The sequence below is a fragment of the Lissotriton vulgaris genome, chromosome 2_1 (assembly GCF_964263255.1).
Source record: "Lissotriton vulgaris chromosome 2_1, aLisVul1.2, whole genome shotgun sequence".
NCBI classification, from domain to species: Eukaryota; Metazoa; Chordata; class Amphibia; order Caudata; family Salamandridae; genus Lissotriton; species Lissotriton vulgaris.
Window position 1 is genome coordinate 1,469,187,250 of NC_141687.1, and position 17,347 is coordinate 1,469,204,596.

At 46.1% G+C, this 17,347-nt stretch overlaps 1 protein-coding gene across 2 annotated transcripts in view; it reads left to right on the forward strand.

Annotated features, from left to right (window-relative positions):
* Positions 1-17,347, forward strand: part of LOC147732780 (uncharacterized) — a 635,036-nt gene that overhangs the window by 508,507 nt on the left and 109,182 nt on the right. For both annotated transcript variants that reach the window (XM_086957331.1, XM_086957332.1), the window contains exon 7: positions 2,586-2,693. In XM_086957331.1, coding sequence (XP_086813457.1) covers positions 2,586-2,693 — 108 coding nt within the window. The remainder of the gene's footprint in view (positions 1-2,585; positions 2,694-17,347) is intronic.

A 17,347-nucleotide genomic window follows, 5' to 3' on the forward strand; every position in this document is an offset into this window, starting at 1 on the left:
AGTGCGACATAGGTACACGCCACCTAATTACACTCAACTCAATTCAACATAAATACACTCCACATACCACTCAGTACCACATAATCACACGCCACATAATTACTCTCTACTCAGTTCAACATAAATACACTCCACATAATACCACTCCGTGCCACATGATTATATGCCACATAATTGCACTGTACTCAATGCAACATAAATACACTCCACATAAATGCCCTCTATGCCACATACCACCAATCAACATAAATGCACTCCATACCATTACACAATTTCACAAAGCATAATTTCACTCAATACCACAGTTCCAGGCCACACAATTCTTCTCCACACATTTCCAATACACTCCGCATAATTGCACACTGAACAACATATTTCAGCTCCACAACTCCACAATCCACAATGTACCTCCAATCCACATCATATAGTGTCACCACCTGAGCACCAAACATCATTCACCACCACCATTTTGCATCAGCGCACCACCTAAGCATCACATCAGTCCGCCCTTGGAATCTGGCATCTGTTGATTCTCCCCTAGCGTCCGTCCGCTGCTCATGTTCTAATTAAATTAGTTTTCCAACCTCCACTCCCCCGTTATTTATGTCCCGCTCCCCCATAACAAAAAAAATTATAGCAAACAAGCATGAGGACAGGCAGGAAGAAGTTGCCAGCAGTGCAAGTACAACAAAAACTAGAAGACATTTTTTATGTTGAACATTTTTTTTAATCTGGTTTCTCAGTTTTATATAATGTTGGCTTCGTTTGTATAAAGGTAACAAAAATGCTTAACACTTTTTGCTATAACTTTTCAACATAATGCACAGCAGCCACAATGCTCTACAACATAGCCAAACGTTGTGGCTGAACACATAAGGTCCCAAAGGCGAGACCTATTGGCTATGCCAGAGCTTGTTTTTATTTGGGATGGGAAGAAGAGGCCATGTTATGGCTCCTGAATTACTTTTTTGCTCCTGCAAAGCATGCTGGGGGCCATACATAGTATACAATTATACATGGGTACGGGTAAAACATGAATTATGGGAATGATTTTAACCTTGGGTTCAAGGAGAACTCCAGCCTCTCTCTATTTGACTATTTAATGTCACTCAGAATCCCTCAGTGAAAAACATCTCCGTTATTCACGATTACACATCTATAATTTGATATCCTTGCTAAGTGAACATTTACGCCAGAGTAGAGATTTCACCGATAGGTGAAATTGGTGGAGCCAATCAGTGAACTTATTTATGTTGTTGACAAAGCAGCATAATCATATTTTTGAGCATGTGCACCTGCATGCCTGTGTGCATGTAAGTGTTTGAGTTGTCTAAACGATGCAATACTTGCCGTCCGTTTTATCTGTGATCATATGTTTACCGAGCAGCTTCGGTGCGGCGCATTTTCCCGCTGTGCGCTGAAGATTCGTAAATCCCGCGGTTCATGACGAGCTCAGCTCATCATGAGCGTACGAGAGGTGTACTTCATGACGAACTGAGCTCGTCATCAGAGTCGAAGGGGTTAAGCAGTTATGAGACAACCAAATGGGTCAACATTATGCCGGGAAAATACTTATGAGGCTCGATATGTAAAATTAACTGAGTGCTTTGTGGGGAATCACTTAATGTGTAGGCAAGAACAGATGTTTTCTTGTTGCTACATTGTTGGATGACTAAAGAATATTAATAAAGTTTTTAAAAAACTTGTTAAACTGGATTTAAGAACAAGAACTAATACATTAAACTAGGTTTAACCAGTAATAATGGGCAGGCTGTCAACCATGAGCAAGCCAAATCTGTCAGTCTCTTATATTCAGTTTTATGCTATGAATTTTATCATGAAGCAAAGACATTTGAAAAAGCAAAAATGCCTGCAATGTTAAATAAAATCTGACTGCTACCAAAAAAGACAATAATGAGAGTAAATGGTAGCAGCACATTTAGAGAAATAGTTTAGCCAGGAGTTGGATTAATGATGACAATGCACATCTGTCTAATACTGCAATTGATTAAAAGTAGAGTTGATACACAGGGAATGTGAACCGGTGACAAGGAGGCTCCAGTGTCCTGGCTCTAGATTTTGCTTCGGCATTTACCACACCTGTTGTTAATTACCTGTACAAAACGAGGTGTGCGTCTGCACCCAAAACATGGGCAGGTGCTGTTTGCCTACAGTAATCCCTATTTTCTTACACATGGGTGTCCAATCGTCCAAACGAAATCGAAAAAAACATAAGCAGCCCGGCGTACCGGAGTATTTTTGTGGCCGCACTATTACACCAATATCTATGTACGCAATACTGTGGAGTGTGAGACCAGGATACACCCCCATTGAGAATTCTTTCCGATAGAAGACCAGTGAGTCTAAAGTAGGAGCAATTAGAGATATCAACATTCCCCTAAGATGGAAATATTTACTGTTCATCTCCTCCTTCCTGTCACTACTACACAAAAGACCGATGCAATTTTTCACCCATTCTCATACAGGTTATGTTTTTATAAAACATGTATTATTACATCACAAACTGACAAAATGTACATTTGTTTCAACCCTGGACTTTTATAGCACTTTATTTTTTTTACCAGGGCATGCTGATGAAGAACCATTTGTTTCATTCAACATTAAAAGCGAAGTGAAGACGTTTTCAATGAACCCCCTCGACTGTGATAGAGAAAGGATTTCCAGTACCACACGTGAGTATTAATTGCTTACCCGAGTGCCGTTACATTAAAAACAAGCATTTACAATGCAACGGTTTTGCCTTTGGAAAAGTTAGAGCTATTGGCATTGTAAATGACAAAATTTGTATTTATGTGTTGGTTTTGAAAACAGATAAATAAATGGCATTGTCATTTACATTGCCAATAGCTTAATCTCTCGCAAATGTGAGACCTATTGTACCCTTCGAACGACCTCAGCAGACAGCAATTACTACCACACACACACACAATCAGAGCCACACACACACACCCAGAGCCAGCCACACACATCCAGAGCCAGCCACACACACCCAGAGCCAGCCACACCTAGAGCCACACACACCCAGAGCCACACACATACAGAGCCACACACACACACCCAGAGCCCCACACACACACCCACCCACCCAGAGCCCCCCCCACACACACACACACACACACACACCCAGAGCCACACACCCACCCACCCAGAGCCACACACACACACACCCAGAGCCACACACACACACACACACACAGAGCCACACACACACACACACACACACACACACCCAGAGCCACACACACACCCAGAGCCACACACACACCCAGAGCCACACACACACCCAGAGCCACACACACACACCAAGAGTATAATATAATAAATAATATATATACTTTGGGGTAGTTTAAGGACAGCGGAGATCAGAATTTTTCATGCATTAGTTTTATTAATTAGGTTAGTGTATTTCCATAGGAATTACTTGGCATATGATGTTACAAACCTTTTTAAAGTTGCATTTTGTGCTAATAATGGTTTGTGGTATAGCATTTAATTGCACGGATACCAACACAGTCAGCAAAAATCTAAGGAAAAGTCTGTTTTTGAAGTAAAAAGGAGCAACAGTGAAGGGATCTGGCCAGAACGCATGGCATGTCAAGCATTAAGTGGGGGAGGGTCGGCCGCCAACAAGGTTTTAACTCCAAGCCGGGAAATCGGAAAGGGGAGGGGCGTCCGGCATCGCTAAGCTTTTGGGCAACCCTGTCCACACCATGGCAAATATGCCTGGGTCTTTCATGTACCGCCTGACTGATGGAGGTAACTCGCGCCGAAAGCAAAAAACTCCAAAGACAATATTTTTATATTCACCTCGACAAATAAACGTCATATGAACTAAGGCCCCAGGCGCTGCCGCTCACGGCGATCGTGCTAAGTGCATCATCGATGTCACATTTTAAAAGGTCGAAACAAGCAATGGCGGGAGCGTGACTAGAGGGGAACTTAGAGGTCCAGTTCACGCCGGCCCTTCACGGTACACCGAAGGTCAGGGGAGAGAGCATTCTGGAGCCAGTTAGATGTTGCACGCGAGGTATATTACAACTCTCTACCCTCAAACTACATAAAACCACAAAGTGCCTTACTTCCTGCATGCGCCAAGCTTAAAGCAGTACACAACCACCACGCTTAGCAAGAGAATGGCAACACCGGGCTTCACCCACACACACCCAAGTGTTGGTCCTGGAATCCATAACGGAGAAGATCCATTTCTGTCAAACAGTTTTTTCCTAGTTTGTTAAAACAACGGCCTAAGCCACCAGAAATGTCACTAAGGAGGCTCTGCAGAGTATGAGGAGGTGTATGCAGAGACTGAGGAGGTGTCTGCAGAATCTGAGGGGGTGTCTGTGGAGACTGAGGAGGTGTCTGCAGAGACTGAGGAGGTTTCTGCAGAGACTGAGGAGGTGTCTGCAGAATCGGAGGGCGTGTCTGTAGAGACTGAGGAGGTGGCTGTAGAGACTGAAGAGGTGTATGCAGAGATTGAGGAGGTGTCTGCAGAATCTGAGGGGGTGTCTGTAGAGGTGTCTGCAGAGACTCAGGAGGTGTCTGCAGAGACTGAGCAGGTGTCTGCAGAGACCGAGGAGGTGTCTGCAGCGACTGGAGGCTGTGCAGAAACTGAGGGGGTGTTTGCAGAGGCCGAGGAGGTGTCTGCAAAGACTGAGGAGGTGTCTGCAAAGACTAAGGAGGTGTCTGCAAAGACTGAGGAGGTGTCTGCAGAGACTGAGGAGGTGTCGGCAGAGACTGAGGAGGTGTCTGCAGAGACTGAGGAGGTGTCTGCAGAAACTGAGGAGGTGTCTGCAGAGACTGAGGAGGTGTCTGCAGCGACTGGAGAGGCTCTGCAGAAACTGAGGGGGTGTTTGCAAAGACAGAGGAGGTGTTTGCAGAGACCGAGGAGGTGTCTGCAGAGACTGAGGAGGCTCTGCAGAGACTGAGGTGTCTGCAGAGTCTGAGGGGGTGTCTGTAGAGACTGAGGAGATGTCTGCAGAGACTGAGGGGGTATCTTTAGAGACTGAGGAGGCTCTGCAGAGACTGAGGAGGTGTCTTCACAGTCTGAGGGGGTGTCTGTAGAGACTGAGGAGGTGACTGCAGAGACTCGGGAGGTTTCAGGGGACGGTCCTCCACCCGAACCTGTTCAGTCTCCACCTACAAGCTTGGAGATTGAGCAGCGACAGTTGAGGCCATTTGACTTGCCTCCTGAAGTCTGTAATGTCATTCTGGCAGCCAGGCGTCCCTCCACGAAATCGGTATACGCCTGCAGGTGGAACAAATTTGTGGCATGGTGCACAGCAAAGGCTGTGGATCCACTCTCTGCCCCCCTTTCTGAGGTTCTCCTCTTCCTTCTTTCTCTTGCCCAGCAGGGCTCTGCTCTGGGCACTCTCAAGGGCTACCTTTCTGCCCTTTCCGCCTTCTTAAGGCTACCTGATCAACCTTCTTTGTTCAAGTCCCCCATTGTAAATAGGTTTTTGAAGGGGATCACACACATGTTCCCTCCTGTTCCATTCATGATGCCCCAGTGGGACTTGAACCTTGTACTGACTTACCTGATGTGCGCTCCCTTTGAGCCACTTCATAACTGTCCTCTCTGCCTTCTTACTCTGAAGACTGCTTTCCTGGTTGCCATCACCTTTGCCAGGAGAGTGAGTGAGCTCCAGGCTCTTTCTTCCAAACCTCCATTCCTTTCTGTCCATCCGTACAAGGTTGTATTGCGGACAAGACCCTCTTTCCTGCCCAAGGTAGTCACAGCCTTCCACATCGGGCAGTCCATCACCTTGCCCACCTTCTTTCCGCCTCCGCATCCCTCGAAAGAGGAAGAGCGGCTCCACCGTCTGGACCCAAAACGTGCGCTCTCATTCTACTTGGATCGCACACGCCAGTTCCGGGTGGATGACCAACTCTTTGTTGGTTACGCGGGCGCTAAGAAGGGAAGGGTGGTGCACAAATGGACCATCTCTCGGTGGATCGTGTTGTGTATCCAGGCATGCTACTCCTTAGCTATAAAGGAACCCCCTGTTGGGCTGAGGGCCCATTCCACTCGGGCCACGGCAACTGCTACTGCCCTGGGCCGGGGAGTCCCCTTGCAGGACATTTGTCAGGCAGCTATGTAGGCTTCGCTGCACACATTCGCAAGACACTACTGCCTGGACAGCCAAGTCCGGAGGGATGGCTTCTTTGGCCGTTCCGTCCTCCAAGACTTTCTGGTGTGATTATTGGTTCGCAGACCCACCACCGGGGTTGGTATTGCTGGGGTATCTATTCTAAGGTAAGGAATCTATCACTAACGTGTCTCTTTCAGATGCACAAGTTACTACTTGTGTAACGATATATCTGTAAGAGACATTAGTTAGTGATAGATTCCTTACCGACCCACCCATCCTCCCCGTTCTGCGAACCAATATCATCCCCTTGAGGGCCCTATTTTCATGGCACCAGTGTTGGTTTTTATCATGGCTCTGCGTTTCTGGCGCGGAAAAGCTGTGTATAAGAACTGACGCCAGCACGCTGAGGCGGCGTCTAAGTACTCCGATGACGTCATCTCGGCACCCACGACGCCGACGACGGACGCGGAGCCGCAGACGACGCCTACCGACGCGCATGGGTACTGCTACGCAAAAAAATTCCGGATCCAGTCTGACGCCTTTGGATATTCTAAGGTAAGGAATCTATCACTAACTAATGTCTCTTACAGATATATCGTTACACAAGTAGTAACTTGTGCAACACAACCACCATATATGCTGAAAGTCCCAGACCTGTGTGCCACATCTCCAACAAGTAGCTGGGGATGCAGGGAATACAGTGTTTAAACTTTCAGAGCCATAGTATCATTGTACCATTAGTTTATATGCTGATTCTTGTTGTGAGGTGCTTCTGTGAGTCTTAGGAATCTCGCGCCAAAGGACTTCCCTCTGTTTCTGGGAGCTGCCCAGGGTACTATCCAATTCTCATTTAGTTTGGTAGAGGTGACAGGGAAGTAGGAGGGACTGTTGTAGAACACTATACTGTTGTATTCGGCTTATCTTCTTTCTATCTCTGGGGATTTCATGGTCACTCACATGATGTCACCACTGGAACCTTGGGTGACATCATGGAGTGTTTGGGGCTGGTCCTGGTGACAACTGGCAGTTGGAACCAGGCAGGCCGAGTGGCAAGCTAGTCACTCCTGGTGGTCTTCTTTGTAACTTATGATTTAACATCCTGAAGACTTGAATAAAGTAACCTACATGATACAAGGCTCCAGCTTCTATTTACAACATTTTTGGCGACTTTGAGAAATTTTGGAGCGTATTTACAAGGTACAAGAAACGGAAACAAGGAGAAAAGAACCCTCAGCGCAAAGCAAAAGCAAGTATTATGGAACAGCTCAAGAACTTTTAAATTAAAGAACTTTTAAATTGAAGTTTGAAGCAGAAGACAAGACATCCACCCTGGTAAGTCCCACCAGTGTCCTGTGTAATCGGACGGCCTGCAAACCCAGGGTGTAATTCTGCTTAATATTGTGTGAGACTTGCTGAAGTTCACTTGTTTGGAAGGCTGATGTTTAACTTAATTCACCAAGCGTACTAATTGGGATCCAGCAATTTTTGGGACTGTTCAGCGCTGTAATTGCTGTCTGTTATCAAGTGGCTGAGTTGAAAGGCACCGTGGGGGTGTGAAGAACGAGAATTGAATTCAGCTGTCACTTCTTAAACTTGCATGAATTGGGAGTGAGCTGCGCGGCGGATCGTGTGCCTGGAACACTTCAAAATGTACAATACGCAGCTAAAGTGTTAAAAGCGATCTCAGCTTTCAAACTGCAGAACACGCAACCCATTTCCTTCACAGCTGTTGGAAATTGTCAAGGTTAAGAACACGCAGCGCATGTGTTTGGAAACTGTAACATTTCACATTTCAAAAGCCTTCAACATGCAGCACATATTTATTAAGCAGTTGAATTGTCAGAGTGTGGAGTGCATGCAGCGCTTATTCTTAAAAGCTGTTGGAGCTGTCTGACTGAGGAGCACACAGCGCATGTGTTTTTAGACTGAGCGGAGTCTTGCGGAAGCTGTCTGTACGTACTTTGGAAATGTTTCTCATTGACATTGCAAGATGTGCCATGATTACTTCAGCTGACTTTGCGAAGTGCGCCATGGAAATTTCAACTGTCTGTTTTTTTGAATATAAGAAATGCGTGTAGCTTACCTTCCCGGTGAAGCTCTTTATGACGTTGGGGTGTTCTCATTTCATTCCGCGCTTGCACGTTTAGAGCAGCGACGTGCCGAGAGCCGCTCAGCCCTACGCAATATCGTCACCATGGAAACGTCTTTTGTTTCTTATGTGAGGCAAATGGTTCGTGGGCAGAAAATATTGCCGTTTTGTGCTGACGCAATGGACATCGCGTTACAGTTAGTTCTGTGGCATATGTTACCTTTGAAGAATGCGTAAATCAACTACATTGCAGGGGAATTAAATGAGCTCATGATGGTCGTTTTAATCCAACGCTGGCACAAACATTCTGGATGGGACATGGAAGTTAAGCCCTGATGAAACCCTGATGATGAGGGAAGTATTATCGGAATGCTGTTTTTATGGAGGACGTCGCGAATCTTGCCATATTTACAGCGTTTCCTTCTACTGAGGAGAACCTTGAGGAAGAACTCGGGTGAGAGACCGCTCACCGGAGCATAAGACTTTATTTAACATTATGTATGCTGGTCATTTGTAGTGTATGTCTGGTGCTTTCTGGGGGGTGGTGATTAGTGAGTGCATGTCTAAGGGAAGAGAGTGTTTTTTTTTTTTTTTTAATGGTTGGTTGTAAGCTAATGGCGTGTACAGTGAGTACCTGCATAGTTTTGTGTTTGGACTGCTGTGAGCTACGCAGGGTATTTTCAGGTGGTGTGTGAGCGGCAAGTGTTGTATTATTGTGCACCTACAGGGTGGTGTACATCTATAGCTTGTTGTTTTGGGGTCTGGAAGGCCCTGTACAGTTTATTATAGGAGGGGTTGCTTTTCAAATTTGTATACATGGTTTACATGTGTGATTGAGTGTTGGGAGTTATAAACTTCTGTACTTCTTTTTAAAAGAAGTGTACCCTGTCTCATCTATGGTTTTGGGACAGTTATGGTTCACGGGGTGAGAAATAACCCGTTACGGTACAGAGTCTGGTTTTTAAATTTAAGAGTGGTGTGTACTCCATATGGGAATTGGGGGCGGAGCAATGGTTGCAAGGCGTAGTTCACGGGGAGGGTTGTACCCCGTTACGGAGCGGAGTGGTCTCCACTATTTTTCGTCTAATTTAGTTTGTATTTGTGTGTTTCCCAAGGTAAGGGGATGGGTCTTGGGGCTAGTTATGTTTAGGATGTGTTGTCATTGACCTGTGTTTGTAACTGTTTGGGATGGGTTTGTTTTCCATCGGTGGAATGGATGCTATGTGTACTTTCATATGGATGTGTACACACATGTTAATTTTATCTATTGTATTTCCATCTTGTTGATTTCTCCAAAGAAAGGAGATGTGTTGTATTTGGCTTATCTTCTTTCTATCTCTGGGGATTTCATGGTCACTCACATGATGTCACCACTGGAACCTTGGGTGACATCATGGAGTGTTTGGGGCTGGTCCTGGTGACAACTGGCAGTTGGAACCAGGCAGGCCGAGTGGCAAGCTAGTCACTCCTGGTGGTCTTCTTTGTAACTTATGATTTAACATCCTGAAGACTTGAATAAAGTAACCTACATGATACAAGGCTCCAGCTTCTATTTACAACATATACATTTTAAAAATAAGACATGTGGATCCTTCAAAGTCTCGCAATAAGGTTTCAAATGGGTGAGCGATTGAGTGGCACCTGCAGCATTGTTGGGGAATAGAGCCCAGTGACGAAGTTGGAGGAACTGATGGGGGAGATATCGGAAACAGTAAATATGCATTTACATTGCTCAAGTGGTTTGATTGTCGACCCCTGGAATAGATCCTGCAGAATCCCACAATAACTCTTTTCCCAGTCTTAGAAAGAGCCTGGGGGAGGGCTGATGTAACGTCCAGGTTACGGGCAATTGGGGTGTTCAGGGAGGGAAAGGAGGTAAGGCCTCTCCCTATCGCCAATCTTCCTAGATTTTGAGGCCTGTACCAGCCATGGACGCCAAGTATGTAGCCAATTCTTTTCACTTTCCATGACCACCAAACTCAGGGATAAAGTACAGTTGCATAGCCCAATAATAGTATAAAAAGTTAGGGCCTACAAGGCCCCCTGCTGTTTCGGGGTAGCATCAGGAAAATATTCAAAATGCAGGGTTGTTTTCGCTTCCAGAAGAAGGATCGGAGAGATGTAGGGAGTGACTGGAATAAACATAACCAGAGCGGGAGCATATTCATCTTCATCATATTTATACGACCCAACCAGGATATGGTTTCTATCTGCGCAGGTCCTCCGATATGGCCCTGCGAAGCAGTGTCCAGGTAGCACTGGACCAAGTCTGTAAAAAAGAGATAATGGTAAGTCCACGGTTCTGTATAGAGAGCAAAGGCCATTTGAAGGGGCAAGCTCCGCTAGACACGGAACCTTTTGAGGTTGAGTATGTGGGATTTGGACATATTGATCTTGTAGCTCGAGACTGCCTCAAATGTACAAAGGCACTAGATCACAGCGGGAAGAGAAGTTTCTACCTCCATTGGTGCCAGTAACAGTACTCGGATGGTAGCTGTAGGTGCAATGTAAGGGATCATAATTTTGCTAATCATTGTGGCGCCCGACCAATCTTGTATAGGACTGTGTGTAAAATGACCAAACTGACTTGATCAAACGCCTTCTCTTGATCGAGGGAGAGAAGGCAGGCAAAGGTATTGTGAGCCCTGACTTTCTCAACCAGATGAGCGAGACACACCCTGTCTTTGTTTGATAAAGCCGACCTGGTTAGGGTCAATCTACCCTGGCAGCAGGATTTCCAGACGGTTAGCCAACAATTTGTTATATAGCTTGGTATCTGTGTTCAGTATTGTGATTGGCCAATAAGAGTGTAGGGTCTTTATCCAGCTTAGGGATGAGCATTACCTCAGCTGCTGACATCCTTGGCGTGAGCCTGTGACATGCGTGAAAGAGTTGTAGCAGTCAAGCAGATGCTGTTTTAAATGGGAGGAAGAAAAGCTTATAAAAGATACTTGTAGACTATCCGGGCCTGGAGTCTTTTTCACGGGGAGCCCCCTAAGGGCACAGCTCAGGTCGAACAAACCCCGCCCCCCACCCCCTCCCAAATCCTGCAGTGTCCTGGGAAACCTTCAGTCGCTTGGAGTAGATAGAAACACTTCTTGAGGAGGTTAGCAACCCCCGGTGTTTTGGGTCAGTATATGCGCAGCATTGGCTGGGCTACCAAGGGTGGGCTATGGGAGGGCAATCTTCGTTAAGTAGGTGCATTTCTTGTAGAAAAATACCATCTGAATCCTGCTGGAGGAGGGATCATCAGATGTGTTTCCTCTTGCTGGGGGAGTTGAGCCATTTGACATTTAGGGACAAGAGTTTAGTCTTGGTCAGGGACCCCATGGCCTAGAGAAGGTGGGCAGTGGTGTCTGCAAGCAAGGTGATTCCACTTGGGCCCAAGCTGGAAAGCAACTGGGGTCCAGCCCTCCACCCCAGATCACAGGAGGTGCATGGTCAGGAGGAGGGAGAAAAAAGGGAGTAAACCAGGTTGAAACAAACAGGTCAATAGGGCCCAACTAAATGGACTTTTCCATCAGTGGATGGGCAATAAAACCCATCCGACCCTTTAGAGGTGCCACCCTTGGGAAGCCTGGTAACGGCGGGGGAATTGACAACTGGGACAGCGGCTCAGCTGCCAAACCCCGTATGGCAGGGTGTAGTAGTAAATGACAGTAGCTGGTATGAGCAATATATCTGACTTGGTAGGAAATGTGCAAAAGCACCCAGATCCGTGGACCATGCGAAAGTGAGGGACATTAGACTAACAGGCAGTGGCATTCCATATGTTCAACGTTTTTTCGACCTGGAGTCCAGCATTTAGCTTGTAGCATCAGTGGAGGTCTGTTAGCATTCTTGTTTCATGTTATGCAGATGTGAGATGATATCCTCTTTGGCAGCATGTAGAGCTTTCGCTTTGTAGTGGCGATCAAGGCCTCGGCCTTGGACCATCTGCCAAGCAGGATGCCGTTGACCCAGTCATTTAGGTGGGTGGGGGAGGGAGTTATCAGGCAGACCCAGTAAGCGTTTAGCCTCTGCCAGCAATCTCACCATGCGTTGCTTGCCGATCCATTGAAAAAAGAGTCCGAAAGGGTGGGCCCATTGATATCTAAGGCCCAGGTCCTGTAGTTTCTGAGTCACTGGCCTGAAGTCTCTACTCTTTTCAAGTGGCAGCGGAGATAGCTCTTGAAAGGTCTGTATGGTGTGGCTGTGGAAAAAAATGTCAGCCTTTCCTCGTGTTTCTCATAGGATTGCCACTTTATCCTGGAAGAAGTGGACCCTGGTAAGGATGTCAGGGGCGCCATCTGAGCAACCCGCAAGAACAGTGATGTGATTTGCCCTACCCAGGACGAGTGGCTGACCCTCGGGTCCCCCCCTGGATGGCTCAGAGCAAGTCGTGATGTCATCCCCCTCTACACCCGCATGTGGAATATGTTGGGGTGGCTGCAGTTCTCTAGGTCCTTCTGCTTGGCCTGCAATTTGTTCTCTTGTTCTTCCAGAGTAACCATGTGGCTCCAAATCAGCTCCTGATCCTCCACACGAGAGTCATTTGTATGTTCCAGATCATCCAGTTGCGCATATGAAGGTGATGTTGGTACAAAGCTCATGGATGCAGCTTTTAAAATCCGATTTGAGGGAACCTATTTCCAGCAGGATGTTGTTATGTAATTTTTCCATACAGTCTTGCATAATGAGGAGAGAAGCGGGGATCCCAGGGGACTGTGAAGAGGATTCATCCTTGCCACTCATGTCTACAAGGAAGGTTTCACCCAGAGGGAGGCCACTGAACTGTCCCTAGAGGTCTTACATCGGGGCATGTCAGGGGAAGGGGTTATAAGAGGGTTATAATCCCTTTGGTGGTGTAAAGGTAGATTTTTTGTGGAGGCTAGTGTCTCTGTCAGTGGGGTTGGTCAGAGGATTGTCTTTGAAAAATACTTGTAATTTGATGTTTCTTATGAAGAAAGCTAAGAATTTCATTGACTGGTTAAACCTACAGGACCCCTTCCTGAAATTCACTTACTGTATGAGTAGATCCCAGTTGGTCTTCCTGGACCTTAACATCATAGCCACAGAGGGTATATTGAGTACAACCACCCATACAAAACCTACAGCCAGGAACTGCCTACTAATTTACGACAGCTTCCACCCGAGACAACTAAAGGAAAATGTACCCTTCGGGCAGTTCTTAAGACGAAGACGCAACTGCACAGAGAAAAGGGATTATAACATCCAAGCAAGGGACCTCTCTGAGAAACTTGTGGCACCGAATTACCCAAAAAATCTCATTGCAAAAGCCAAGAAGAGAGCGGGCAGCAAACGCAGAGAAGCTCTATTAGAACCAAAGAAGAAATAGGAGCCATCATCTGATAAAAGACCAATATGCATCACCACCTACAACATTGCGTCTGACAAAGTCGCCAAGATAATAAAAAATAATTGGCGAATACTGAACAGTGGCAACTTGGACATCCCGATACCAATGTTCAGCCACAGAAAAGGTAAAAACCTAAGGAATTTTTTAGTTCATACTCGACCTAGAAATGATGAGAAAGGACAGAAGACCTTGAAAACACTACCAAATGGACACCATCCCTGTAACAATTGCAGCGTATGTCATTTGACCACTAAAACAAAACAAGTGGTTATGAACAACCAAATGACATGGGAAATACGCAATTACACGAATTGCAACACATTGGCTGTGGTTTACATGATCACATGCGTCTGCAACCTCCATTACATAGGAATGACCACTAGGAAAGCTAGCACACGCATTGTAGAACACCGCAGCAACATCAGGTGCAAAAGAAACACTACTAAAATGTCATCGCATTTCCTAGAAAAACAACACACTCCAAATGACATGAAATGGGTTATCCTGGAACATGTTAAACATTGCGATAACTTGGAACAATCACTACTGGAAAAAGAGCAATGTTGGGTGTTCAAGTTACATACTGACAGCCTGGGTTTGAACGACACAATACCATGGGGACAATTATCAAAGCAATAATAAAGACCTGACACTGTCTCTACAACCCATGTAACCATTTAACCACTATACACACCCTTTTTTATGCACTTGTATTTACAGACCACATATAGGGTTGTTCAAGGGCCAGAGCATCAACCACGTAGCAGGATATTTTGAGTCATTTGGCCAAATCACCATATCCTATTTTTACCATCAATGGGTTATCCCCTCTTTTTTACATGACAAACGTAGAAATTCCTTTTTACTTGATATTTGCCTTTATTTACTTGCTTATGCACATATCCTAACCTTATACCACTAATAACTTGAATATGTAATGCAGTATCACATAGACCCCATCAATATGGCTAAAGTACTACTCTGGCTTTACATAAGAAGAACTCCTTATGTGTTTCGTTTTATGTGTAAATACGTTTGTCATAACTGGAGATTTCCAAAATGGTTTCACCATTAGCACAAAAGTGGTGGCCATTTTGGGTAGTTGCCGCTCTAGTCATCCGTGCATGACTACGCGGCTTCACTTCCTTAAATACAGGCATCCTCCGGAGACACGCTAATATGCGGTCCCGAGAGAACACGAAGCAGGTCATCCGGCCAGGAGAGATAACACCGAAGTAAGTCCTTCCTTTTCAAATACACTGGGGCCACACTTTGTTCACACGAGCAAAGGAAAGCCCGGGCCGGCCCGAAAAGAGACCACTACCTACAGAAAAATAATTACCGTTTATCTTCCGATTGCAGATTTCACGAGTGGAACTCTCTAGCCCCCTCGCAATGACCATGAGGCGCATTGCAGTCTTTGTTTAAGTATGTGCTTATTGTTTTTATGTGTCTATGTTTTGTTTTGTATGTGGCATCATAATGGAAGGTTTTCTGCCAAACACGTTTTTTTAACCTGCACTGCTGGGACACCAGACATCACCAAACATTCCTTATTTCCTATTGTAGGTACATAGGCGCACGTTCATGGTTTGTTCCACAGGCATGCCCACAATGTGTACAATCTGGCGCATGATATATATTTTTATCGTAGGCACCACAAGTGAGGAACGGTGATTATTATGAGATACCTGCTTCAGGCAGGACTATGTCCATTAACATTGTCTTCCTTTATTACAGGTACCTACCAAACATTATGAAATATCGTATTTACTTATTACATTTTTGATTATCTATTGTTATAATCACTTATCATTTGCACTTTCTGGAGTGGTACTCACAGGGCCGGTCCCTGTGACGTCCTGAAGAAGAGCTTAGGGGTAAGCTCGAAACATGTTGGCACTCATCTAGGAACCCTGACCCATTACAATCAGGCCAACCTAGAGACCCACCCCACTTTTAATATACAAAACTAGGAGCAAGAATAAAATTATCTCCGCCCACTAGTTGGGTATTTTTAATTATCCTCCACTCTACACACATCACTGCACTACACATAGTCCTCACAGCAAAGTGCTCCTACGTATTACGCAAGTCGCAGCACGCCCCAACCCGCAGCGGATTGGGATGGCCCCAATGATGAAGCATGTCACCGTGGGGAAACCCTGGAAAGTGGGGGGACTCAAGAAAGGACATTTTTCCTTTTCTATAGATCACATCTATCCCTTTGATGAGGATCTACAGCTAGATTCTTGATCCGAGATTTCGGATTTGTTTGTGACCATTACTTAGATAGGAGGACGAACCTAGCATATCCCTCTACCTCCCCCTCTCTTTTGAACCCAATAGGTAATTTGTTGCCATTTCTGCTACTTTCTGTTGCCCAGAAAGGATAGACGTCTTTGTCCTATCCTCGACCTGCACTCTCAATTTCTTCCTCAAGAAGGAGAACTGCAAAAAGGCTCACTCTAGCTTCGGTCGGATCTGCCTTGGACACGGGATACTGAATGGTATTGTTGGACTTGCAGGAAGCATATTTGCACATTCCCAACCTGCCTGTCCATAGGCATTGCCTGCAGTCCACAGTGGGCCATGAGCACTTTCAGTTTGCTGTGCTCCCTTTTGGCCTTACCAGTGTCCCTCAGGTGTTTACCAAAGTGATGGCGGTGCTTGCACCTCATCTGAGGAGATCGTGAATGCCAGTTTTCCTCTGTCTCGACTGGCTGTTGAAGGCGGGCTTGCCTCAGGCTGTCATCTCCGACCTCCAGACCACGAGGTACCTCCTGCATCCGCTGGGGTTCACTATCAGCATGCTGAAGTCACACCTGATACCCTCTCAGACGCTCCCTTTCATATAAGCTATTCTGGACATGGTGGAGTTTTGGGCCAATCCTCCCGAACGGCGAGTTCAGGATATTCAGGCTATAATACTGATGTTTCCAACAATATCCTAGATTTTGGTGAGACTGACTCGGAGGCTGCTGGGCCTCATGGCCTTCTGCAACCTGCTTGTGACGCATGCCCACTGGCATATGTGGGCTCTGCAGTTCCAGTTGGCTCAGCATTAGGGGAATCTCTTCGACATGGTCCAGACCTACAGACCTCCTAGACCCCGTCCTGCCTTCTGCAGCACAATCCCCGACTTCATCACCCTTTTTGCCATCAACTCAAATCTGTTCATATTCCTTTGAGACTTCCACCTACACCTGGAGAACACCAACAACGTAAACACGGTCAACCTCCTAGAAAGCATGGCCAACCTCGGACTCAAGCAGCTAGTCACTGACACCACCCACACCGCAGGGCACACACTTGACCCATCTTCTCAGCCAGCAACAGTGTAACATACACCCATGCCAGGGAGCTCACCTGGACCGATCACCACTGCGTCCATTTAGTCATTTCCCAACCCCCCCAACATCCCCGCCTCCATTGCTAGCAAAACACAGCGCAACTGGTCAAAGATATCAGAGCAACAATGGACCAACTCCTGCATACCCACCACCACGAAGCTCCAGAACAAGCGACTGAAAATGTTGCGAACTGGAACACAACAAGCGCTGGTAAAGTCGCACCTGGGAAACCCACCAACTCCAAGAAACAAACACTACACACCAACTGGTTTACAGCAGAACTAAAACCCCAGAAATACGTCTGTAGAAAGATGACGGCGTTACAGCAGGACCCTCAAGGAACTAAACAATTCAAAGGTGGCCTCAGCCATTACCACCATCTCATAAAAAAAAAAAGAAGACCACCCTAGCCACCGGCATCAGTGACAGCTCCAAC